Below are 25,832 nucleotides of genomic sequence, written 5' to 3' on the forward strand. Positions count from 1 at the left end.
TTGGACTGCGCATGCATGCACAGCGTGTGCGTACATGGCGCACCCATGAGCAAATTGGCAGTAGTGACCCCTGCATCCACCCACCCACCCACAATACATTTGATCATACAGTACTGCACGATCTTTGGAGAACGTTCTCTTCTGAAAACTTGTGGAACTTTTTGCAATAAGGGACAGGAGAAATGGCTATGTCTTGCCAAGTGTGGAACTGATTTACATATCACATTCCTTCTTAGCTATTTTTCTACTGAGTAGCGTAATATAACTTTTGCATTTTTGCCCAAATTCTACACAATATACTTTCAGAATTACACCATTGCTTTTGGAACTGCAGGTTTATACTTAATTTAAATATTTTTTGATGAACCAAAAAAACAGCTCTTAGCTTTTCTGATAGTTGTGAATGGGCTCAGCATGATGTGTATCAAGATAGAAAGACCTGACCTTGAGAAATTCACATTTCATGCCTCAAAGAGCAAAAGGATTAAGCCCTGAAATGCAAGAAAACTGTTCAGGTTCCACATTAGTATAATATCAATAAAGGACCTCCTGACACATTATATACTAAATCTGTGTGAACTATTTAGAAGGAGCCCATGTGTGCAAACAGAAACATTTCCATTACAACTGCTAATGAAGTCCTGCAATTTTCTGTCAGCCCAACAAGGTATGCAAGACTAAGAAATTAATGCTATACAGATCAGGATTACTTCTATGGGAATAGCTATAGTAACTCTTGACAGTGCTTCCCCCTCTCTCACTTTATCTCAATGTGAAATAGGGAGGGGCATGTCTGAGTGTCAACCCTGAAGCTGACTTGACTGAAGCCATCTTGGAGCATCAGGGTTGCCGCACTGGAGCTGAGGGGTAGGGAGGGGGGACCTGAGACAGTTGGGGCTTTGTAGCCAAAATAAAATACTTTCTCTTGGGAACCAAGGACATTCTCACACCTGGTCAGAGGAAGGAGAAGTGATGTCACCAGGCAATCAGACAGAGCTCTGATTTGACCATGTGACTGATTGTTTTGAAAAACTTTTACATTTAATTAGGTTAAAACCACAGGAAACTTCAGAGTCGGTTTTCATCAGATCTGTGCCAATATGATATATCCAATAAAGCTATTCTTTGAGGAATCCATCTGCCTCGGAGTTTTGCTTGCTATGGGTCTATTACTTGGAACCTTGACACTTCCTCAAGTTATTTTATTGGCAAGGGCTCAAATCCATTTATCTGACTGTTGCCTCAACAGCAGCTCTTTCTCCTTCTGTCCTTAAAGGCCATTCCCTATGTCCTCTACACTGTGCATACATAGATTTGCACAAACAACCAGGGATAGGTTTCAAAGCAGCCACACAAACTTTTCAAATAAGACGGCCGCTTTAAACTTCAAGGAGAGTTGCTTTGCATATGTGAATGCATTTGGGGAAGAATCTCTTGCAAATATTTTGCATATCTGTAGTATATTCCTTACCTCTATATTGGTAAAGTTTCCCGCCATGCTTTTTCCTTTTCTCAATTCCTCCCATTCTATGAAAACACCTGAAAAGAATTTGTACTCATATCTGAACTCGTGTCCAAAACCTATTGAGATTTTGTGAGTGAATATGAAGTCGAAGAAAAAGGAGTAGGGTGAAAGAATATAAGACATATATCACTGCCCTCTTAACCATTTATATTTCTAGAATATAAAACAAAGGTTGTTCTCTCATAGATTCTCCAAATCTCCACACACCATGTTCATAATTCATGAGCCAAGTAATATAATCGATACATAATATTTTAAAAATGCAATTCTTTGCAAAAACTTTACAAATTGTACTACTGCAGAGATCAAACATGGTTTTATGTAGAATGGCAAGCTGTTATATTAATATATGTAATATACCAAAGAGGTATAGAAGAATTCATGTCTAATAATGTAATGGAGTTGGATGCCAGATCATAGTTATTGCTACTACACTTATACATCTGCTATATCTTTATTATTCATAAGCAGGCTCTGAATCCATCCTTCCTCCACACTTTGCAACGAATGGCTATATTTATCACCTTGTTACTATGGGAATATTATATATGACATATGCTGACATCTTGGTATTTTAATTTTCATACAATGTGTACTTCTAGCAAATCCTTTTTTCCTTCCAAAATGATCTGCCACTGAAAGACATTCATTAATTACTTCAAAGTGCTCACCAAGGATCACTTTCCTGTCTCCATGCAGATTCAAACTTTCCAAAGATTACTTTAATTGTTCTGAGAAGCCAGGAAATATAATATTAATATCATTCAAGATTGATTGATAGCATTAGCTTCTACTCTCATGGTATTGCAGCCCACAGGTTGGGGACCCCTGGCCTAGAGCATGGGTGCCCAGTCTTTTGGCTTGCTTGTACTACACTGAGTGAAGGGAATTGTCTTGGGCAGCATATAAAATATATAATGTATTTAATGTATATAAATCACATAATAATGTTAAACGTTTATGGTTTTGTAGGGCCACATTAATAGTTGACCAGGGCCGCATGCAGCCCGCTGGCCACGGGTTCAACACACCTGGTCTGGAGTATAGATACAAACATTTTGTTAAATCACCAAATTTCTCTACACACATGAATTTTATACTGCACAGAAGTTCCCTTTCCCCATCCTATGATTTCCCAGGTTACTCGTAATACTTAAAATAATGTTTACTTTGCTTATTTAATTTTAGTTCATACCGTACTTAATGCGTCATGCTTCAGTGCTTACTTAATCCATCCTACTTCAGAGGTGCTTCCAACTGAGCCTTTTACAAGGCAGCTGACCCAGTTAAACCACAGAATTTTAATGAGGTCCCAATGTAATTATATTACTAATAAAGCCACCTGTAATGGTAGGTGGGAAGCTCAGCAGACAGGGCGCAGAACCATAGATTGGACAGCTGGCATTTAAAAGATATAGCTCAGCCCACAGAAGGAACAGGAGCATGGGAAGCACCCTCACTAGTTTTCTGGAAAATAAAAGGAAAAGGAGGGGAGAAATACTTTCAGTCCTGCAAGAGTCTGTTAATATAACCTTATAATCAAGAAAGAGCTTAGACACCTGGTTGAACTTCTGGTCTGAGCTACTTTGCAGGGCTAACATGCCTTCAACTATTTCTTCATCTATATATATAAAATCCAAATACCACTCCCTCATCACGAAATCTCCAGAACAATAAAGCCTACAGACTTGAAATTTGGCATGTATGTTTCTTGGCTTCTAGGTGCTCACTAAGAAAGGATTTTTTGAAATGACCATCAGATCATCAGTATTCCTTATACGGTATTATATTAACACGTGCCGATGCTAAGGAGTTAAATATTCTACTCCCCCATTCCAGTTGTGGGTTCCTACCGGTTCGGACTGGTTGGGCGACCCCAAAGTGGTTTGGTGGTGTGGTTCGCTGGAACCGGCAGCGACCCAGGCCTGCCACACCTGGTTCTCTGGGCGGCGCTATAGGTGCCACCATCTTGATTTTTGCTTCTGAGCATGCACAGAGCAATTTTTATTGCACTGCGCATGCACATGCAGCACGCATCAAGCGCAAGCGTGCCCACAAGCAAACCAACAGTAGCGATTGCTGGAACCCCCCCTTGCTAGACTGGGCATGGACGTGGCCAGCACGTAACTCATCAAGATTGCGGGCTTTACCTGTCAATTTATCAAGCCTGATCACATAGTTTCGTAGCGAAGCACGGATATCCAGCTAGCATTGCATAAAATTCAGTAAGAAACAGAACAAGCTTCTTGATCGTGTAGATGGGTTGTCAACCTGGTCCCTACCGCCCACTAGTGGGCGTTTTGGGATTCCAGGTGGGCGGTGGGGATTTTGGAGGTTAAAACCTCCTTTTGAACTAACGCACGCGAGAATGTGTGCGTTAGGGATTTCGGAGGTTAAAACCTCCCTTTGTGCGAGTGGGCAGGCGAGCGCAAGCGCGTGCACAAGCAAACACGTGGGAAGAGGAAGGGAAGGAAACTTCTCCGGTCGCGCCTGAGCTGGTGGAGCGCAGGCAAGCGCCATCCCATCGCCAGGGAAACAGTGAGTGAGGTGAATCACGTGGTTGCTCACATTACACGGGCGCAGCCCGAGAAGACATTTCTGAGAAGAGAAACTTCTCCCGTCGGGCTGCGCCCATGTGATCTGAGCAACCATGCGATTCACCTCACTCACTGTTTCCCTGGCGATGGGACGGCGTTTGCCTGTGCTTCACCAGCTCAGGCGCGACCGGAGAAGTTTCCTCAGTGAAGCTCCTGAAAGGGACGCAGGCTCAGCCTGCCAGGCTGCCACCGCTCCACTGAAGACATTTCTGAGAAGAGAAACTTCTCCAGTCGCACCTGAGCTGGTGAAGTGCTAGAAGGGGGTGGGGTGGGGTGGGGTAAGGAGCAGAAAAGACAAAAAGGAGAATGAAATGGAGAAAGAGGAGGTGGGGGATAGTGGGATCCTTGCTGCTTTCTGAGCTTGGGGGTGGGGGGGGGGGGGAAAGGAGCAGAAAAGACAAAAAGGAGAATGAAAGGGAGAAAGAGGAGGTGGGGGTAGTGGGATCCTTGCTGCTTTCTGAGCTTGGTGGTTTTCTTACAGACATTTCATTACCAAACTAGGTAACATCATCACTGCTAGAAGGGAGTGGGGTTATGGGGAAAGGAGGAGGAGGAGAAGTCGAAGGACGAAACTGGTGGGCGGTAAGGAAATTTTTCCATCAAGAAAGATCCATTAGTGGGCGGTAGGTAGAAAAAGGTTGACTACCACTGGTTTAGATACAAAGATATGTGTCTAAAGCAGTAGGAAGAGTTCTCTCAAGAAAAGGAAATTAGATTTGGGCTCTGCCCATCCCTAAGCAAGATTTTTAGAACAAGCTGACCACTGAAGGGATTCAAAAAAAAATTACTACTGGTTCTGTGAGTGTGGCTTGGTGGGCTGGTATGGCTAGGTGGGTGTGGCTTGATGGGCGTGGCAGGGGAAGGATACTGTAAAATCTCCATTCCCTCCCCACTCCAGGGGAAGGTTACTGCAAAATCCCCATTTTCTTCTGATCAGCTGGGACTCGGGAAGCAGAGCATAGATGGAGGGTGGGGCCAGTCAGAGGTGGTATTTACCGGTTCTCCAAACTACTCAAAATTTCCGCTACCGGTTCTCCAGAACTGGTCAGAACCTGCTGAATACCACCTCTGAAGCTGGCAAGTTTTCATTTTCCAGCCTGAAATTAAGTAAATTGCTACTTCTCCCTGCATTTTCAAAACATGGTATACATTTCTCTGGCTATTTGCAAAACAAACAAACAAAAAACACCCAAGTATGAACACCAGCTGTAAAGAGGCCACTGTAACTACAAAACTGCGTACCGCTGTTGCATTTAAATACTAATTGCTAGTGTGAGCGTCCAAAGATAGCATGCTGATAATTTCACAACCAGGCACTTATCCCAGTGGCTGTAACCATGGGTGCATGTTGCTGTGGTGGCGGGAAGGCATGAGAGGGACATGAGTTTTCTAAACAATACCAACAGCCAGGCCCCATGAGTAGGGGTGTGAAGATAATGTGTATGGGGATGGGAGAGGGAGATGATCCTACTCTAGCAAAATACCCTTTCCCATTACCCACACAAAAGAGGAAGAAAATAAATTCCTAGCCTTTCTTTTTCCACATCATCCACAAAGCGATTAAAAAGAAAACAAAAAACACAGGCTTGCACTTTGCAGCCAAGCAGATGGGGGCGGGGGACAAGGGGGGGACGGACGGACACGACGACAGAAGAATTCTGATGATTTTTACCTCAGCACTCTTTGCCCATATGGCTGCTATAAAGGGGTACAAGACATTCTAACTTCTCTTAGGAGTTAGAAATTGCCCTCATCAATCCTGGCTGTTTCTTAAAGTTTCCTTTGTATTTACCTGGTCATATGCATTAATTAATTATTAAAACTAGTGTGATTGCTGAAGGGGGACTTGTAAAATCATCAAGCTGCTTTTCCCCTTCAAGGACCTGCAATAATTCCCAAGGTCCAGGAGGGTTGGCAAGAAAAGAATATTATGTTAATGGGGAAACAGATTGCCCGCAAACTCTGCAGAATTTAGCAATTACAAAATCTTGCTTCCTATAATTTTGCCTAAATTAAAGCCGAGCCACAACTAGACAACAGGAGACACAAAATCCCAGAATTTATAGTTGTTGGAATGCCCTAAACTGACTAGAAAGTGAAGCTGCTTCAAGACATCTAACTGAAGAGGAGGGAATATATGTTGACCATGAAGATTGTAGTAGTGGAAAAACCACATCGGGTACTTGATGGTGAACATCAGCACATCACACTAACCTTAAGAGATAAAATTACAAAGGAACTTTTAGGCTATCTAATCCCACCTTCTGCTCTGTACAGGAATCCAGTTCTCTTAGACAAGTGGCTGCCCAGCCTCTTTTTGAAATTACATTAATTTAATTTAATAATTTAATTATTGAGTCCATAATGTGAACTCTGACCCAGTGAAGAAGGATTTCAGTTAAGAGCAATTTGACTCTTGGTGACTACAGGTAGTCCTCAATGTATAACCATTTGTTTAAACACCATGTCAAGTTACGACAGCACAGAAAAAGGTTATTTGCAACCACTCCTCACACCTCTGACTGTCACAGCATCCCAAGGGTCATTTGATGAAAATTTGGATGCTTGGTGGCTAGCAAGCATTTACGATGGTTGCATCATCCGGGGGAGTCACCTGTTTCACTATTTGCAACCTTCCTGGGCTCTTCCAACAAGCAAATCAATGGGAGAAACCTAATTCGTTAACAGCTGCGTGATTTGCTTAATGACCATGGTGATTGCTTGACAACATTAGAATAGAAGTTGTAAGATCAGGCACAACTCACAGAACAACCACATCACTTAGCGACAAAAGTTCCAGTCCCAATTATTGTCATAAATCAACGTCTACTTGTGTATCTAATAAGCTGTACATGGATGAAAGAACTAGAAGCTTAGCTTCCAAGCCCACCAAGCACTGCTCTCTCCTAAAATATTTAGATTGTTATTTTTCACAGTGTTTCTCCTTCCATCAGGACCACTGATTCTAGTGAGAATTGATGACAGCCAATTCACTTTAACATTTACAGGAAGATTACTTAATGAAGTTCACCATGCAAATTCACAATGGAAAAAAATATTGCTATACATGTTATGGAATTTTATTATAAAGGGAAAAAGAATGCAAAAATTGAAATACAATTGTTTAATAGTCACACTGCAAAAACTGCATTACCTGATTCTGGTAGTTAAGAGGTAAGTAAGAGTCCAAAAGTGGAGGAAATGTACTTTTCTTATAAAGCTGAGAAGAGCCTGCCATATTACATTGACGTTTCTCTTGAGAGCTGTTACGAAAAGAACCTGCAACAAAATGTAAACATGGAAAACACAAAATTACTACATAAGTTAGATTACAACACTGCTGACCTCTTAAATCAACATTAGGCATTTGTGTAAACGCTTTGTTCCTGACCAACACATTGTTCACCTAAGCAACGTATTACCTGAGCAACTCAACTCTCTGAGATCTGCACAAGCACCACCTTAGATGAAACAAAGGAAGGCTTTATTGCTAGATTTTATTGAATAATTATAATTCATTAGATATTTATGTAATTATGTTTTCCATTTGATAAATATTAAATTTATTTCAAGATATAGAATTTGCTGTAGGATTCTTCCATCAAAGAAGAGTTTTAAAAAACCCAGGACCAACTGAAGTATGATTGCATAATGGACAATTGTCTATTTTTCTGAACTTAATCCATTTAGTTTGGTTCAAGTATTTTACTGGGCCATAGTTTGTCCAGGTTCCATGAACAAACTACAATTGCTTAGAATTATATACTGCATTAAGGCACAATCCTAAATGAAGCCAATAATCTGAACTGGATGACTTTTGGATAGCAAGAAAGATGCAAAAACCTCTAGTGAACTTTTGCAGTGCAGAATTAATATAGTAGCAGCACACTATGACAAGTTAAATAGAGCAAAGCAAATTATACCTTCGTTTGTAAGAACTTGTTCTCTGTCTCTGTACCAGCTTTTTTGTTTAGGCTTTAACATCACACAATTACAAACACTTGGTGAAAACCTTAAAGCTGTGATGTTTCTAAATTATGTTTCACCACTCAATTTTGTCACCTCCTTCTCCCCTTTTCTCAAACAGCCCTATATTCTGCACTTTCAAACTATGTGTTGATTCACAACACAAAACATTTACACAATATAGAAAAATCAATTGAATTCATTTTTAGAAGATCACTGATCAAGTATTTTCTGTTCTGTATAAATAAATTACGGTAGTTATTGCTCTCATTAAACAGCTAGCTTTCAAAAATAAATCCAACTTAATTGTTTGGCAGGAATGGAATCGGGAATAAGCCAAAATGCAATTTACTTGGGTATGAGCAAAGTGTTCCAATCATGGTTTATGCAATAAGGTATTGTTAAGGCAAAGCAGATGACTTAGTGTGATGTGTAAACCCAGCCTACATCTCAGAGGGGGGTAGATAAAGGGCATTTGATTTTGATGATTAAAAGAAATGAAATGTATTTCCAGTCCTTGGTGCTCAGTTATTTATATTCACTCGCCCACCCTTATCCTTATTTCCAAATTTTAAAGATATTCAGTGTAAGGGAAACAGAAATGTAAAATAAAATGTAAATATGGCTTGGCATAGCTGCTCTGGTTGAGTATGACATTTTGCAGTGCTGCTCAGTAGGTGGAACTACCAGTCAACATGTAGGTCTTCATCACTGTTCACAGGGCAAGGCTCTTATGATGTAGCTTCTCCAAACATGGATGCAGCACAAGTGAGCAGAGTAGGAAGCTTCTGAATCCTTGGTATACTGGACAAAAGCATGCCATTATGCCATAGGAAGACACTCAACTCAAGTTCTACTCTACTCTCGAGCAGAGGAAAGGGAAGGTAAGACGTCTAGGCAAGTAGAACCAGCAACCCTGTCCAGGTTCAGCACAGTGCATGCTTGCAAAGGCACTAAAATAATGTCTGACACATTACTAAGACATGATAGCTATAGCTTATTGAATATGTTACCGCTATCTGCAATTGCACAACACGCTAAGACATAAACCATAACACATAATTTATTTAATAACAGTGCAGAGCAACATGTCCTTGAATTCTTTCAAGGTTTTGAGTTTTCAATGAGGCTTCTATTCCACAGAATTCAATAAAGGTCAAGTTTGAAATGAGAGAGTAGACAGTTCAAGAAGATTAATGACCATGATGAATAGGCACAAAACAATGTAACATTCATAGAATGTTACCTTGATTTCTTAAGGTATTTCTAAACTCCAAAGGGATCTCTTGGATCATAGTGAACCACTGAAGTTTTTTTTAAAAATGGTGAAAGAAAACAAAAACAATAAAAGAATGGAATATATTAACAGTGAGCAAAATAAGGTGAAAGTAAAACAAGAAACTAATGGGGAAAAAAGAACTGTGTAAAATTAATATAAGATTAATCCAACCTTCCAATTTAGTATTAAATTTAGCCTTATAGAAATCTAATTCTCCATTCATTCATTTTTAGATTATAAGGAGAGTTCAAAAATGGAAACCACATATCTTGAATCTATCCCTTAACATCAGCAGCATACATATCTTTCCATTTACATAAAATTATTATTTCTGCTGAGCTCCAAGATCTGCAAGGCCAAAGCTCTGTGAACCTTTACAAACTATTGACCAAAGCAATGGTTGCTATTGACCAAAGCAATATTCATGTCTCAATCCCCAGAGGGGCTAGGAGAGCGTTTTTCAGGCCACCGCCCAATGATGGAACTCAATTCAGTCGGCCATGCCAAATACCTAGTGCCTCAAAAATCTAATATAACCCTAATGTCTAACCTGAAGAGAATGGCTTATAACTTATGAAGTCTCAGATGCTATCTTCCATGGTCCTTGAAGAATGGTGTTCTCAAAACCTGCTACCAGAACCTAGAAGGGGCCATCCAAAATGAAGAAAGCACTTTGCAGAAAGTCCAGTTTCGTTCTGAAAGTCAACATCCTTCTGATCTCGCTGTCTCAACCCAGCCCTTGAAAGTATTGATGAGCTCAGGTGTACCTTGTGGGATTTTCTCTATTGCTCCCTGCATAATATGACACCAGGCAGGACAAGTTGTTGTCATATCACCATCCCCAAGTCCTCTTTGTCACAACAATGTGGATCAGCATGCCCAAGAGCTTCCTTGCTAGTTACCTTTGGCATGGATCACTCAGTATGCCCACGCCTGTGCAGAAACAGTAGCGGTTGATTTCAAAAACACTTGGCTTTGCAACCTCTCTGGCTATAAGTGGGCGAAATGCATATTTTAGTTTAGCCCTGTTGTGGGATCCCAAATGCTCCAAGTAAAGCATCCACAACAAATCCTGCCTCAACGGGGTTGATTCTGGCTTTTCTTCCCCGCCTTCTCTCTACAAAAGCCAACCGCGCCCGTGATCCTCTGGCTTGTAAAGCCCGTGCGCTTCCACCGGGTCCTTCTAAAGACGGATCCCCACCCTCGCTCCCGATCCCCACGCGGTGCGGCTTACTCTTCGCAACGGAGCACGGCGTCCCTCGGCGCACAGGCGAAAGCGCCCTCCCTTCCGTCTTGGCAGTTGCAAGGGCGGGTCAGCTTTGAGCGCCACCCTTGTCTCCTTCCCATCCGCGGTCCTGCGCAGCCGATGGCGACCCTTCCTCTGACTTTAAGGGCCAGGGAGATTGCGTCTCTGTTTTTTTTCCCCTATGAAAAGACTGCCTGGAATTATTGTGCAGGGAAAGCAAACAATGGCGGGAATGACTGTTCAAATGCACAAGAGTTCTTAGAAAAGGAACCCTGAGGGGGGTTTAAAAAAAAAAGTTTTTCGCCACGTCCTCGTGGCGTCACACCGGTTCATGTTGATTTTATTATGTTAGAATGTTTATATTTATGTGACAATGTACACCAGGGGTGTCCAAACTTGGCAACTTTAAGACTTGTGGACTTCAACTCCCAGAATTGAACCCCTGCTGGCTGGGAAATTCTGGGAGTTGAAGTCCACAAGTCTTAAAGTTGCCAAGTTTGGACACCCCTGATGTACACGAACCGAGCATTTATTTCATTTATTTCACCAATATCTGAAATTCATAACCCCGGTTACCATAAATAGAATTGAAGAAAGATTTTGCTTTCTGCAACTTCTTGTTGGTTAATTCTAAATGCTCACATCCCAATCCCATAAATTACAAAAGATTAAATCATGCACATTCCCAAAATTGGAGTTGCATGCTCCAACAGAGAGATAGTTTAATATTAGGGATTTAATACCACCTTAATTCTAGATGTATTTATTGAGGAATGCATCTCAATATTTCTAATAAGGCTAGCAGTAATTAAGTAAATAGCCAGAGTATCAGCTGCAAGGGAATATCCAAGCAGCATTAGTTCTGCTTTGTCCATGCATAAATGTATAAAAGATGAGTAAATCACATAAAGATAACCTGGTGGTTCTTATTTTACTTCCTATTAATAGCTATATACATTTCCACAGAGACACCCCCATGCCCACCAACCCAAAGTCCTGCTGAGCTGCTTCATTGTGACAGGGAGTGCTCCTGGGAGCAACAAAGAGTATTGGGAGTTTGTGCCAACAGTGTGTGTGTGTGTGTGTGTGTGTGTGTGTGTGTGTGTGTGTGTGTATGTATGTATGTATGTATACATACATACATACATACATACATACATACATACATACATATATATATATATATATATATATATATATATATATATATATATATATATATATGTTTTTGTAGATTTTCACGGGTGTAGGTATGCTGGTTTTGTTCTATTCGGGTCTTTTCCCGTGTAAGGTTGAGATTGTCTTTGCAACGTTTCGGCAGGATCGCACCTGCCATCTTCAAGCTGTGGGCTTAAAATGTGGCATTTTACTTGGGTTACCACATTTTAAGCCCACAGCTTGAAGATGGCAGGTGCGAGATCCTGCCGAAACGTTGCAAAGACAATCTCAACCTTACACGGGAAAAGACCCGAATACAACAAAACCAGCATATATATATATATATATGCGTATATGCGTATATGCGTATATGTGTATATGTATATATATATATATATATGTGTGTGTGTTGTATTTGTACTGATAAATAACTAAAGGGAGACTAGTATAGATCTATTTCGAGCTAATTAGCTCTCATCAGCTAGCCATACCCTTACTGGGATTTGAACCATATGTATGTATGTATGTATGTATTTGTGTTATCCCTGGTATGCCCAAATATGGGAGGGAGCTCACTACTACACTTTTCTGTCCTTTGGCTCATTACAGAAGACCATCCAGGCAGAAAACCATATTTTTATTTTTAATGTTGCCTTTTTATATGATAAGGAGGAGAGCCTGTGGCTTAGTGGCTAATGTGTTTGCCTAATATGTAATACAGCCCAGGTTCAAATCCCAGTAAGGGTATGGCTAGCTGATGAGAGCTAAATAGCTTGAAATAGATCTATACTAGTCTCCCTTTATTTATCAGCACAAATACAACACACACACACACACACACACACACACACACGTATATATATTTTCCAACTGGATCACTCAGTATATAAAGATCATTCCAGCTGCCTGCTAAGAGAAGTGGGCACCTATATTAGGCAGCAGTGATATAGGAAGATGCCAGAAGCCATGATAATGGCAAAGACATCAATTGTGTGGGAGAAAGCAATGGCATTTTATACTGTATATTTATCAAAACAACAACAAAAAAACCAATGGATAGAAAATATAGAATGTTTGCTTGGTGATAGATTCCTCCTGCATGCTACTGAGGAAGAGCTGATGATCTTTTAGAGTGGTGTTGGTGCTTATGACAGAGCTAAACTCTTCAGGATGTCAAGTTGCTGATGTTGTCATATAAGAAAATAGAATCCAAAGCTGCAAAGATAGAATTGCAGTTAGGGACATGGAACATAAGAAGCATAAGCATAGGAAAACTCAACCCTGTAATAATGAAATGAAGCCACTACAAATTGACATCCTAGGCATTACCAAATTGAGATGGATGGGATAGGATACTTTCTGCCAGACAGTCATACCCTTTATTACTCAAAACATGAAAAAACTAAAAAAACAGCATTGCTCTTATAGTTAGGAAAGGTATAGCAGGAACAGGAGTTGGCTACAATGAAATCAGTGACTGAATAATATCAATTAGACTTCATGGACAATCCTTTAATGTGATAGTCATTTAAATTTATGTTTCAACCACCAGTTCAGAAGCAAAGTTTGAAAAAGGAACTTGTCATTGAGTTCCATCCTAGAAGTGAAATCATTTATGAATTTGGAAACTAGACTACCTGATCAGAAAACTAAGCCTCAGAATAATCCCACATAAATTGCCCTGATCAATCTGTCTGTCCGAGGGTAGATTTACACTGTTTAGAAGGAAACCTATAGGGCCACCTTTTAAACTAATGACTTTAAGACTTTGTTTATAAGAACAACATCACACTAAAGTGATGCCAGCTCCAACGTATTTCTATGTGTTGTGAAGTTGCATACATATGAAAGGGGCAGAATTTGCCTTACAATGGTGTGATGCTTTTATCATTTTGACAAAAGCAGATTCTATACATTTCTCTGGTTGTAAAGCGAGGCTGTCAGAGAGTGTAGGCTACAAATGGAAATCACATATGTGCCAGTTGCCAAGTGCTTTGAGGATGCTGTCCCACATGATCCAGGGGATGCTGTGTCTGTCCTAAGCTTGAGGACCAGTTGTAAATCTTTTTCAGTGCTAAGTTTGAATGGTCACTAAATAGGGCAGTTGTTAACTAAGGATTATATGTGCAGTTTCCACACTCTAATTTTGACAAAGTATCTAAGGCAGGATCGTGTTGGTTTCTGCCTGTATACTCATGAAATACTATAACTATGCAAATTTTGGGGAAATTGGTCATTGAAAAAGGAGTACCAGTCTTTTCTGGATAGGTTGGACCAGATAAGGAAAACAATGAACTGAGAAGTTCCAACAAGCACTTCTCAACAAAATGATAGCTTGTTTTGGTGTCTTTAATCCTATGAGAGGGACGCGGTTGCTCAGTGGCTAAGATACTGAGCTTGTCAATGAGAAAGGTTGGCAGTTTGGCGGTTCGAATCCCTAGCACCATGTAACGGAGTGAGCTCCCATTACTTGTCCTAGCTTCTACCAACCTAGCAGTTTGAAAGCATGTAAAAATGCAAGTAGAAAAATAGGGACCACCTTTGGTGGGAAGGTAACAGTGTCCTGTGCGCCTTCGGGGTTTAGTCATGCTGGCCACATGACCACAGAGACATCTTCGGACGGTGCTGGCTCTTCGGTTTTGAAATGGAGATTAGCACTGCTCCCTAGAGTCAGGAATGACTAGCACATATGCTTGAGGGGAACCTTTACCTTTACTAATCCTATGTAGCCAGTAGGTCTAATTTCAGCTCTAAAAAATCATTGTACCTGAGGATATCCACTATTGTAATCTATTTCATGCATCAGTCATTAGATAAATTTAGGCTTTGCCATTTCTGACTCATGAGGGGCCACCGATTTCTAAGTCAGTAATGTTTAACTTCCTCTCCCCCGCTGAAGTTGTGAAGGGAACTTAATGCTCTCGATTTTTAAAAATAAATCCCAGTTAGTGGGCCTCTGTATTTTCTTCTATTTGCAAGCATCAATAACTCCCCACTACTACCTTATAACTTGAGCCATTCCATCTAATCTCTACAAGAATAATCTGGATAATGATCACCCAATTATCCCACCATCTACAATTGACAAGCTCTATACAAAATGTTTTTGTAATAAACTTGCAGAGTGCATAATCCCAGCATGCACCTTCCATAGAATAAACAACTTTCAGATTAGCTCACTTTACTGTTGATCAGTGTAAAAATCTCAACACCATCTGGCTGACAAATATTAAGTTCTTAAGAAGTTAGTGGGGAAGATTTTATGATTGGTTAGAGAAACACATACAGAAAAGAATGTAAGGGGAAGATATGGAACCCAGACAATATGCCATTAAATAGAAAAGTGGGGGAAGAGGGGGGAAAATAGAATAGTATATAAGTATATTCAAAAGTAAGATACAAAGGGGAAAATATAATCAAGATAGATTTGAGAAGGAAAGGAAACAAGAAATGATACCCAGCTATTTTGGGGTTTGCAGAAATACAACCTCAAGAAAATAAAAATTAAGAGCTGGACAAGACACCCACAACAATAGAAAAAGAAAGGAAGAGGGGAGATCGGAGGAAGAAGAGGGAAGGAAGATAGAGGGAAGGAGAGGAAGATGGAAAGGAGAGAGAGAGGAGGGTAGGAAGAGGAAGAGAGGAGTAGGGGAGAGGTAAGGGAAGAAGGGAGAAGAGGAAGGAAGTAGAAAAGGGAGGGAGAAAAGAAAGGGAAAATTAGGTGGTGTCAAAACAGGCGAGGGATGGTAAACAAGCAACCCAAGTGCTATGTTATAATCCTGTAAATCAGGGGTGTCCAAATTTGAGAACTTTAAGGCTTGTGGACTTCAACTCCCAGAATTCCCCAGCCAGCCATGCTGGCTGGGGAATTCTGGGAATTGAAGTCCACAAGTCTTAAAGTTCTCAAGTTTGGACACCCCTGCTGTAAATGGAATGACAAATGCATAAGAATGACGAATGTAAAAAAGAATAATAACTATGTGAATGTATACCTATAACTGTGTAAGAGAACAAAAAATAAAAACTTTTCTGAAAAAGAGAAGTTTCCTTTATACTCCATTATCAACCAGAGGCTGGGGAAGAATTTAGATGTTTCTATTGACTCATGACCTTCTCAAGATGATAATGCTTCTGCGTAGGAGCATTTTTATGCAAATCAGATGTAAAAACAATAAAAAATTCTCACATTCCTGTCAAAAGAAATCAAGCAGAGGTGGTGTCTGGGTTCTTGTAATTGATTTTTTATCTTAATCATTCTGGCTCCTGCCATTTGGAATTTTATCCCTCTGCTCTCACCCATGTCTATTTAACTCTATTCCAGGATGGCCTACGGGCAAATTGTGGGAGTTTGAAGTCCACACATCTTCAAGTGACCAAGCTTGGGAAACACTATTCAGATGATAACATTATTTTAGCATATCCCAAGTTGGCCTTTGCAGATGAATAGGAGCAGCAGTGTCCCTTTTTCCCTTTAAGAATGACTTAGAGATTAAGTATACTAAAATAAAGCTGCTAGTTTCCATTAAAATCATTTTATTCTTTCTGATATTTGGCAAATAAATGGTAAACCTATTGAAAAAATCAAGTACTTTAAATATTTAGGTATATGACCACCTACTTTCTGGATAAATTGAGCTCTCATCGAAGTACAAACTATCCAATGAAATGAAATGAACATATTGATTTAAAGAGAATATAGGCCTCTTGCTGAAAATACACAGACACACAGACACAGACAAACAGACACAGACAGACAGACATAGACACAGACAGACAGACAGACAGACACACACACACACACATATATATGCTTGTCGTGTTGTATTCGGGTCTTTTCCCGTGTAAGATTGAGATTGTCTTGGCAACGTTTCCGCAAGGTCTCACTCAGCCATCCTTAGGCTGCTGTTTTTGGCTGAGGATGGCGAGTGAGACCTCGCCGAAACGTTACCACGACAATTTCAATCTTACGTTTCCCGTGTAAGATTGAAATTGTCTTGGTAACGTTTACACAATCTTACACCCGAATTCAACAAGACCAGCATACCTACACCTGTGAAAATCTACGAAAACATATCTATGTATATACATACATACACACAATTTTAACATCTGACTTGCCAATTGTGAAACCATTAGTTAATTTTCTGCGAAAATGTAGGATATTAAACAAAAGCACATACAAAGTCACAAATTTTGCTGTTTATTCAAATAAATAGAAATGTTGCAGGTTTACAAAATCACTGTGCTATTCTATATTTACAAAGTACTAATAAAATATTTTTGTTCAGAACACTTGGAATAGAGACAGCATATTTCTTTTTGTCTCTGTTGTGAGAATGAAAGTTAATTCATAAACTTCAGAGTCATCCTCGGAGCACATCCAGAAAGCTGAAATGAACCATGGAAAAAGTTTTTGTTTTCAGTCTTCCTTTAACTCCTCTGGATCTCAGCATGCATTCAGGTGTTTCCGTTTTTCAGTAAAATGAACCTGTTCTAAACATATTTGGAACAGATTCAAATTACACAGGAGTCCTCAATCTTTACAAAGGTTAACAAAATAAATCACTGTGTTATAACAAATTGAACAGAGACGATAAAAATTGAACACTCATATTTGGCTGGTTTTAGTAAAACCCATATACATTTGAGGCATTAAACTTCACCATTCTCATCTTTCACATTCAAACATTTATTATCTTAGCAAAGAATAACACACAAATGAGTTGCATTCCTGTGTCTTTTTCCTTAACACTATGCAATGATTTTTTTTAAAAAAATGCTGGATAGATAACACTAATCCATTCAAGAAGTGAAGCAGATTTCCAGGAGAGGAGAGGAGAGGTGAAGAAAGGATGCTCTTTTGGCAGACATATTTGACACATATCTTGGGAGACAATGGTTAAGCACCTTTCTGATGTGCTACCAAGCAAAGAGATGGTGTTGCCTGGGGAGTGACAATCCCTTCAAAGGGCATTTTACATAAATCTACCGTTGTACAACGTGAGGCCACCTTGCTGCCTTAGCAACCGCTGGTTATTAGAACGGCAGGGCTTTCCGCCTGGGTGTTTCCGAAGAAAAGGCACAAAAAAGAAAACCACACCCACCTCCCCAGGAAAGACAAGAGGCCGAAATCCACCCCCGTGCTCTACAGTACGACCCATAAGTTGAGATGCTTTTTTTCCTCTCCCTCGCAGGAATAAGCTAGAAAGCAACCGGAGAACGGAATGGTAAGCATTTGTATTCGCAAACGGTGCTTTTTTTCGGAAGAGCGCTGTGCCGAAGGGCCACCACGCCGCTTGTGAAAGGCTGAGGAACCACAAGCCCGGCCGCTCAAAGGGTGCTCAAGTGAGGCAGGGTGTCCATCTTGCCCGCCCGGTCCCGGGCAGCGGCGCTTTCCACACCGCGGAGCCATTCGGTGCACTTGCGCACCAGCCCTTCGTCGGCGGCGAAGGCTCCGGGGTCGCCCGCCGCCTCGTCTTCCTCGTACTCCACGTCGTCGTAGCGGTGGCGCTCGTTGAGCAGCGACACCTGCAGCAAGGTGCGCAAGTCCCCCTCGGGCGACGAGGTTCCCGCCAGAGGACACCTGGAGGCGTCGGGGGAAGCGAAGCGGGCCAGCCGCCCTCGCGGCCGCTGCTTCTCCAGGCTCCGCCGCTGCAAGACCCGGATCGCCTCCGGGGGAAGGCTGAGCGAGAAGCGGAGCGAAGCTTCTCCGCGGCCTCCTTGCGCCGCGCAAAGGCTCTCGCAGGAGCGCGTGCCAGCGGCCGGCGGCCCGGAGCGACCCCGGCTGCGAGACAAGGCAGCGCTTAAGGCAGCCGCTGCCGCCGCCGCCGCCGCTCCTTCGCCCAGCGGGGCGTTCCTGCCGCCTTGGGCCGCTTTGCCGCGCGGCAGCTGCTTCTGCAAGGAGGCGCTGGGCCAGGAACTGGAGAAGCCGGCGGGTCGCTCGGAAGCCACCCCGCGCCCTTTCCGAGGAGGCTTGCCTGGAGCGTGGGGGGCCGTCGCCAGCACCGCCACCGGCTTTCGAGGAGTCGCCACCGGCGGCGACGGCTGGTGTTGCTTCCTCGGTTGCAGTCGGGGGGCGGCCGAAGGTAGCGGCGCGATAGGAGGCAAGGACATGGCGGGGGAGACCTTTTCTCCTCCTCCTCCTCCTCCTCCTCCTCTGTGTCCTCGCTCAGCTGGGCATCTCTTCAAAGACTCGCCAGCTCCAACCGAGTTCCTTCCCAGCCTTTGGCGAAGCAGCTCGGCGGCTCCGCGTGCCCCCTCGGCTGTGATGCTCCCGGTGAATGAGACACGCGACGGGTTGGACTCTAGAGGAGGAGCCGAGCGAGCGGCGACGGGCAGGCGAGGCTAGAGGGCTTTGATTAGGGCTGGCCGCAGAGCCAGCCCGCTTCCTCAGGACTGAAATCCGCCCCCTATCTTGCGAAGAGAGAACAGCCGAGGCGGCTCTATCTAGAAGCCCCCCCCCCTTTAAAAAAAAATCTTCAGCTCCTCGCTCCCCCCTAAAAGGCAAAGCAGTGATCTACTGGGAATATGCCCTAAATGGATTCTGCTGGGGGCTTAAATGGTCACTTCCCGCTCTGAAAAAAGTGGGACTTTTCGATTGGTTGATGCTGCTAGACTCCCTACAACTTTCTATTCAAATTTCTTACTGTACAAAAAGCATTTACCAATTTCATTGAAACACGAATCACTGGTTGACAATAGCCTATAACAGCCCTATTTGCTTTTAGGTTGCGTGCTAGTAGTCTTGGCCGCTGCTATAGTGAGACATGTGTTTTCCAAACAGAGTGGATTCACACAATCTAAGTCATTGAAGCCTAACCATTGAAGTTAAGGTTAACCACATTTAGCCAATGCAGTGGTTTAATGCTGCTTAGTTAAGTGCTATGTAAGCAGACTACAGTGAAATAGATTTATCCATCTTAAGGTTCCAGTGGGACGGCCTTAGAATGGCCTCATGTGCTATGTAAATACATCTTAAGTTCAGCATAAGCCACTGTTATTTCCTTAAACTGGTTTTGCATTTATTGTTTTCCTGGTCACCACCGACAACAAAAGAATTATGAGGTTTCCTGTAAGAAATCAAAACCTCTTCCTTATCAGCATAGAAACCAAGAATGCTAGAGGGATGAAGGAAGAATCCTTCAATCACCCTTTCCTAGAAGGAAATATATTGCCAGGCTACAACTTTTATCTTCCAAACGAAAGTCTGTTTTAAGGAAACAGCCCAAGATTAATTTTTTTCATTGTTAAGTGTTGGTAGGCTAAGCTTCAAAGCTGTTCTGCCAAAAGAACAGGTGTGGAGGTTGGAGGAAGTGAGCAGGTACCAGAGCATGGAGGACAAAGAAAGGATGTGCTGGAAATTATCCTTATCAAGGTCAGTATAAACAGATTCCCCCATCTGTCTGTGCTGCCTGGTTAGGACCTGGCTCATTTGCCAGGCACTGAATAGATCTGGTTCTTCTCTTAAAATTCCTCAGGTGAGCAAATAAAGTCTTTTCAAGCAGGGAATTGCCTATTTGCTGAGCCTGGGCTGCCCATTGAATCTACTGGTGTGAAAGAGAGTAACAAGCCCCCCTCTGTTGCTGCCTGTCCCATCTTTCTCTCTTGGTTTGATATTTTATTTTGAGAATTTACTTTTGAGTTCTTGAATCGAACTGCTGGCAACTCCAAAGAGACTGTGTTTGTTTTATCTCCTGACCTGGAATGCTTAAGGGTCTGGGAAGAATAAGTTCCAGCAGGTTTTCTATATCCTTGGAGTCCAGTGTTAGTTTGCTGTTACAGCTGCCTGCCTCTCTTTTTACAAGGCATTTTTTAATTTTTTAAATGAACACAGACAAAAACAAAAAAACACAAAACCATCTTCCATTACAAATTGTGGAAAGTGTGACAGTTAGTTACAAAAACTTATGTTTCCCTTCCACAGTCATCACCTATAATTCATATTGAATCACATATTTTTAAATCAAGTATGCAGTATTTATATACATTGCTTTCATCATACCTCAGCCTTCCTTTGACTGTAATTGTTTTTACATCCTTTTATATGAAATATTCCAATTTAAAGCAAAACCACATAATGACATTCCATTAACTCCTCCTAACATCCTACAATAAAATTGAATCTTTATAACATGTTCTAAATAAAAAATTGATTATGTTTAATTTCTAAACTTCCTTTCATAGTCTCCATTTGCAATTTATATAGAATTTCCTCTTAACAAACCAATACATATATATGCATTATTATCATTATCAATCATTTATTTAACTATAACCATTATCACTTCATTTTATACATAATAGTCTAAATTTAACAAATTTTTACTTAATTTTTATTATCAGCATTCATTACATCAACCTTTTTCCAGTAATAGTGCAGTCTTATGTCTTTTGCCATTTGTAACATTAGCATTCTGATTAATTTCTTGGTAAGTCTTATATAGACTTCTCTTCGCAAGTTATTTTTCATTTCATTTCTTATGTAAACTCAAAACCCTCCATTTACTTCTTCAATCAGCTTATCTTTAGCTATCACTCGTCCTTCTGATAAAGTTTCTCTCCTTACTTCCATCAATTTTCTCTTTTCTTCTTCTTCTGTACTTTGAAGTCTGGGATAGAGTTCCAGTCCATTTATTTCCCCTTTCCATATTCCACTCTTTTCATTTCCAGCCAGGCTCAGTTTACTATATAGTAACAGCAACAGTTTTCTTTTTTCTTTGATTATTTTTCCCTTCAATTTTTAGAATTTTGTCCTCCACTTTTTCCTTTTGATAAACATCCTCAATTTTTCCATCAAATTTTACTGTGCTGTGTTCTATATTCTCCAATCTCTTCTCAATTTTTTCTGTTACTGCTAAGATCTTTTGAATTCCAAACATAATCATTTGCAATGTTAAGGTTTCTTTTTCTTGTTGCGCCATTTTCCAATTTGTAAACACTGCCACTATAACATTCGAAGCTTTTTGTTAGATTTGAAGCGAGTTCATTTATAATCTTTCAAAGTCAAGGTCTCTCCTCTCTCCATTCCATCTATTGAAAGAGCTCCGGAAGAGCACCTGTAGAAACAACCCGTGCTCTTCCCACTATCACTCACAGTAAACAAGCTGAGAGACCTTAAAGTGTAAAACAAATGATCAAAGGGAAGAAAAAAAAACAATATTTCCAGTCTCCAATCTCCAAGTGGAAGTGTTACTTCCTTTCCTTCTATTGTTACAGACCTCTTTGTATTCCTTTAATATCTTCTTTATAATCCAAACTTACAGAGAAAAGGAAGGAAAAAATCTTAAGATTTTAAAGATTTTCTCCATTTCTCTTAAATGGAGAAAAAAAAAAATCCAGTCTAGCATTGTAAAAATAAAGGATTTTTTAAAAATCTATTGGTATATTAAAGAAATGAAAAGTAGAAGAAAAACTAATCCATTCAATTTAAAAAATAGGAAATATTTGCAAAAGTTCCATCCATGAAATAAGATTTAAAAATTCAAGGATAACACACTGTCTAATGTAGCTTAATTTCACCGCTTACTTTCTTCTGTTTTCAAAATTAATTTAACTTCGATTCTTTGGGGGAATCTCTTGTCTAATAATAACATTTCCTCACCAAACGGCACACTTTCTCTTTCTGCTTCTCTCCTGTTCCGGAGCTGTCCCAACTTCAGCAGCTTCAGTGGCTACGCTTCTATCGTCGGCAAGAGGAGGTTCTCCTGGATCAATCAGGGACTTTGCAATGTCCCTGAGATCATCAGTACGTACTCTTCCCTATCACCATCTCTGCGGGACGGTTTAGGTCCAAACGGACCGTCCAGTGACAAAAGTATCGACTGCGATCCTGGAACTCCAAGATCGTACGTCGTGTTGTCGCGATGCTAGCTCCTCCTTTGTAGGTTTCAGAAATCCACCACGGCAGGTTGTGTCCAAAATGCCTTATACAGAGTTTATTTAGCTTTTATACAGTTTTGACAAGCAAAGCAAAGCAGGGGTAGCAACAGCAACAGCATGGTACATTCCCTCTTATTACTCTTGTCAATCTTTAAGTCCATCCCAGCCAGAGTAGAGGGTTCACATATCTCCCTGGTACAGTCTGTCTGTGCTAGGTGAGATCATAGGTTAATAGGTAAAAGACACTGAGATCATGGCCATTTGCTGCGCATGTCTTTACGTAACCTTTCCTCTCATTCCCTCACTCCTTCCTCTTTTTACAAGGCATACTAGTGTGTATAATCCAGGGGTGGGTTTCTACAGGTTCTAACCTCTTCTGTAGAAGTGGTTCCACAAATCTACCAAACTGGTTAGAAGGGGTTCCTCACAGAGCGCCTACCCCATCCCTGTTTGCTTCCCTCGCCTGTTCTGTCACTGCTCGTGGGCGGTAGCTTGTGCGGCGCAGCCTGCTTCATAGGACCTCCCTGAACTTGCCGAGGAGTGGGCGCCAGCAAAGCACGGGGGTGTTCCAGGGCGTCGCCCCCCACTGGTCCCCCACCTCCCTTCTTGGCGAAGTTTTCCAAGGTGTGGTTTCAAAAGCAGCCTCCCATCCCTTGTGCCCAGCTCCCGCTGAGCTCCGGGAAGAAGAGCCTTTGGGGAGTGAGGAGGAGGGAGGAGGGGGCATGCACACAGGGCCGTGACAGCTGGGCAACCGGCACTAAGAAAGCGCCTCATAGCTTTTGAAGGGAGGAGGGGTGAAGGAAAGGGAGAATACGGAGTCACCTTTCAGGGATGCTGAATTGGCGGGAAACCAGCACCGCCGCCAGAGTCTAAAGTTTTCGGTGGTTCCAGACAGGTGAGATGGGGAGCGGAGACCCAGGTGGTTTCCTTCGCTTCCCTTGCAAGGGAGTAGTAGGCGTCATTTTTTCATTCCTGCCTCTGCTGGACTTCACGCTCTTCTCTGCGCGCTTGTGACTGCAATAGATGTCCAGAAGCGGTGGGGGCTGTCGGGCTGGAAGCCCAGGCCCCATTAGCCCCAAAGCCGCTTCTGGACATCTATTGCAATTGCAAGGAGCGCGCGGAGAAGAGCGCGAAGTCCAGCGGAGGCAGGAAGATTCTTGGCACTCCCCAGTCACTTTCGCGGCTTTCCAGAGCGCCGAGAACCTTCCTGCCTCCGCTGGACTGCGCACTCTTCTCCGTGTCTCCCAGCAAGTGAGGAAGGATCAGGCTGCCTGATCCTCCATCGCTCGCTCGCTCTTTCGCCTGCCCGGACTGCTTCGACACCGCTCTGGCTACCTCCGTCCATCCGCGTCTGGCAGCTGAAGCGACATCATCAAGATGAAGAGCAAGAGGGAAGAGCCCGGCCGGGAGAGGGGCCCGCCGCTTAGACAGGGCTCCGAGACCCCTTCGCTTCCAAGCCACTTTGTCTTGACGACGTCGCCACAGTTGCCGGGCAAGGATGGACATAGGTAGCCAGAGTGGCGCCGAGGCGATCTGGGCGGGCGAAATAGCGAGCGAGCAATGGAGGATCAGGCAGCCTTTGAATTGTTGTTCTCTCTATATATTCAATTTAACTGCTACTTTTCACTTATAAGAATCACTTCCAGCTGCGTTTGGAGGCTTTGCACACATATTCCGCAGAATCAGTTTTAGTAACTGCTTGGATCTCTAAGAGCTATTCCATTTGCCAACCTGAAGCTGCATTTATCAGAGGATCTAAGCCAGTGTTTCTCAACCTTGGCAACTTGAAGATGTCCAGACTTCAGCTCCCAGAATTTCCCAGCCAGCATTCGCTGGCTGGGGAATTCTAGGAGTTGAAGTCAGACATCTTCAAGTTGCCAAGGTTAAGAAACACTGATCTAAGCTCTCTCCCAGCTTTGAGCCACTGGATCTTAATGGGCTGTGATCCAACTACATGGCAAGCAAGTTGCAGGATCTTGCCTTCATCTATTGTCACTGGTTTAAGAGGTCGATCAAATACCGGAGGGTTTTTAGGTCCTGAAATGTGATAACATTAAGAAAGCAAGAGGAGGAAACTAGTTAGAGTATCATTCATCTTAATTTTTTTTAAAAAGTACATATCAAGGTAAAAACAATATGATGCAATGAAATAATTCAATTTTCTCAGTACAATTTTTTTTATAGTAAAAAAATTTTCTGCTTGGTATCATATGGAATTCCAATATTTAGTGAACATGTTTTAAGATGATATACAAAATGTGTGATATGCAATATCCACGACCTATCTTTTATGCTAAGTGTAACATGAATATTGTCAAGATGAAGGTCATTTTAAATGTGGAAAAAAATCGTAGATGAATACTTCTAGCTGGATCATAGATGGGAGACAGTTAATGTACATTTTATTGGCATACTTTCATCTATAGATGCAGATGCTGGTGAGTCATAAAAATTGTGTATGTATGTATGTATGTATGTATGTATGTATGTATGTATGTATGAATTCTGGGAGTTGAAGTCCACAAGTCTTAAAGCTGTCAAGTTTGCACACCCCTTGTTTTTTTTTTCTAAAGGGTTAGGGTTGCAAGGGTCTTGTAACTTGACAGCTTTAAGACTTGCGTGCTTCAAATGCCAGAGTTTCTGAACCAACATTTTGGTTGCTAAGCAAGAGAGTTGTTAAGTGAGTTTCACCACATTTTGCAAGTTAACCACGCCCACCCAGTCACATGTCTGCCAAGCCACTCCCACCCAGTCACATGACCGCCAAACCACTTCCACGAAACAGGCCACATCTACAGAAGAGGTTCTAAAAAAAATTGAAACCCACCACTGGTATAATCCCTCTGAAAGCAGAACAAGGATATGGGAGTTTTAGTGCTATTGATCTTCATAATACCTGGTGGGAGGAAACTAAATTACCAGATGATAAGTTATTCATTTTGTAGTTTAAATCATTGTTTAAACTGCTAAATTGCTAAAGCAAACATTCAGTTCCATTCAGGCACTAGCCATATAACTAAACATAAGGGCTTTACTTGAACATATAGATTTTACTTGAATATTTCCTCTCCCAAGAGCATTAAAGGCATTGGAAGGATTGTATGTGGGAGATTAATTCTAAAATTACAGAAAAGTAGACATGCTATAAATTGTGAGAGCTTATAAGTAGACACTTACTTTTTA

The 25,832-nt window shown here is 41.7% G+C and overlaps 2 protein-coding genes across 2 annotated transcripts in view; both read right to left on the reverse strand.

Annotated features, from left to right (window-relative positions):
* Positions 1 to 10,654, reverse strand: part of LOC309387696 (uncharacterized protein) — a 65,493-nt gene extending 54,839 nt beyond the window's left edge. Inside the window, exons 1-2 of the mRNA XM_081944419.1 lie at positions 10,602 to 10,654; positions 7,277 to 7,401 (exon numbers count right to left, since the gene is read on the reverse strand). Of these exons, the coding sequence (XP_081800545.1) occupies positions 7,277 to 7,360 (84 nt within the window). The 5' untranslated portion in view covers positions 7,361 to 7,401; positions 10,602 to 10,654. The remainder of the gene's footprint in view (positions 1 to 7,276; positions 7,402 to 10,601) is intronic.
* A 6,227-nt stretch (positions 10,655 to 16,881) lies between these two features.
* On the reverse strand, positions 16,882 to 19,129 carry PRR18 (proline rich 18). Its single transcript, XM_081940808.1, has one exon. It carries the CDS (start codon positions 18,882 to 18,884, stop codon positions 18,102 to 18,104), a length of 783 nt encoding a protein of 260 aa, XP_081796934.1. The 5' UTR covers positions 18,885 to 19,129; the 3' UTR covers positions 16,882 to 18,101.
* Between the last annotated feature and the right edge of the window lie 6,703 nt (positions 19,130 to 25,832).

Source organism: Natrix helvetica, assembly GCF_964273705.1.
Source record: "Natrix helvetica genome assembly, chromosome: 2".
Lineage (NCBI taxonomy): Eukaryota > Metazoa > Chordata > Lepidosauria > Squamata > Natricidae > Natrix > Natrix helvetica.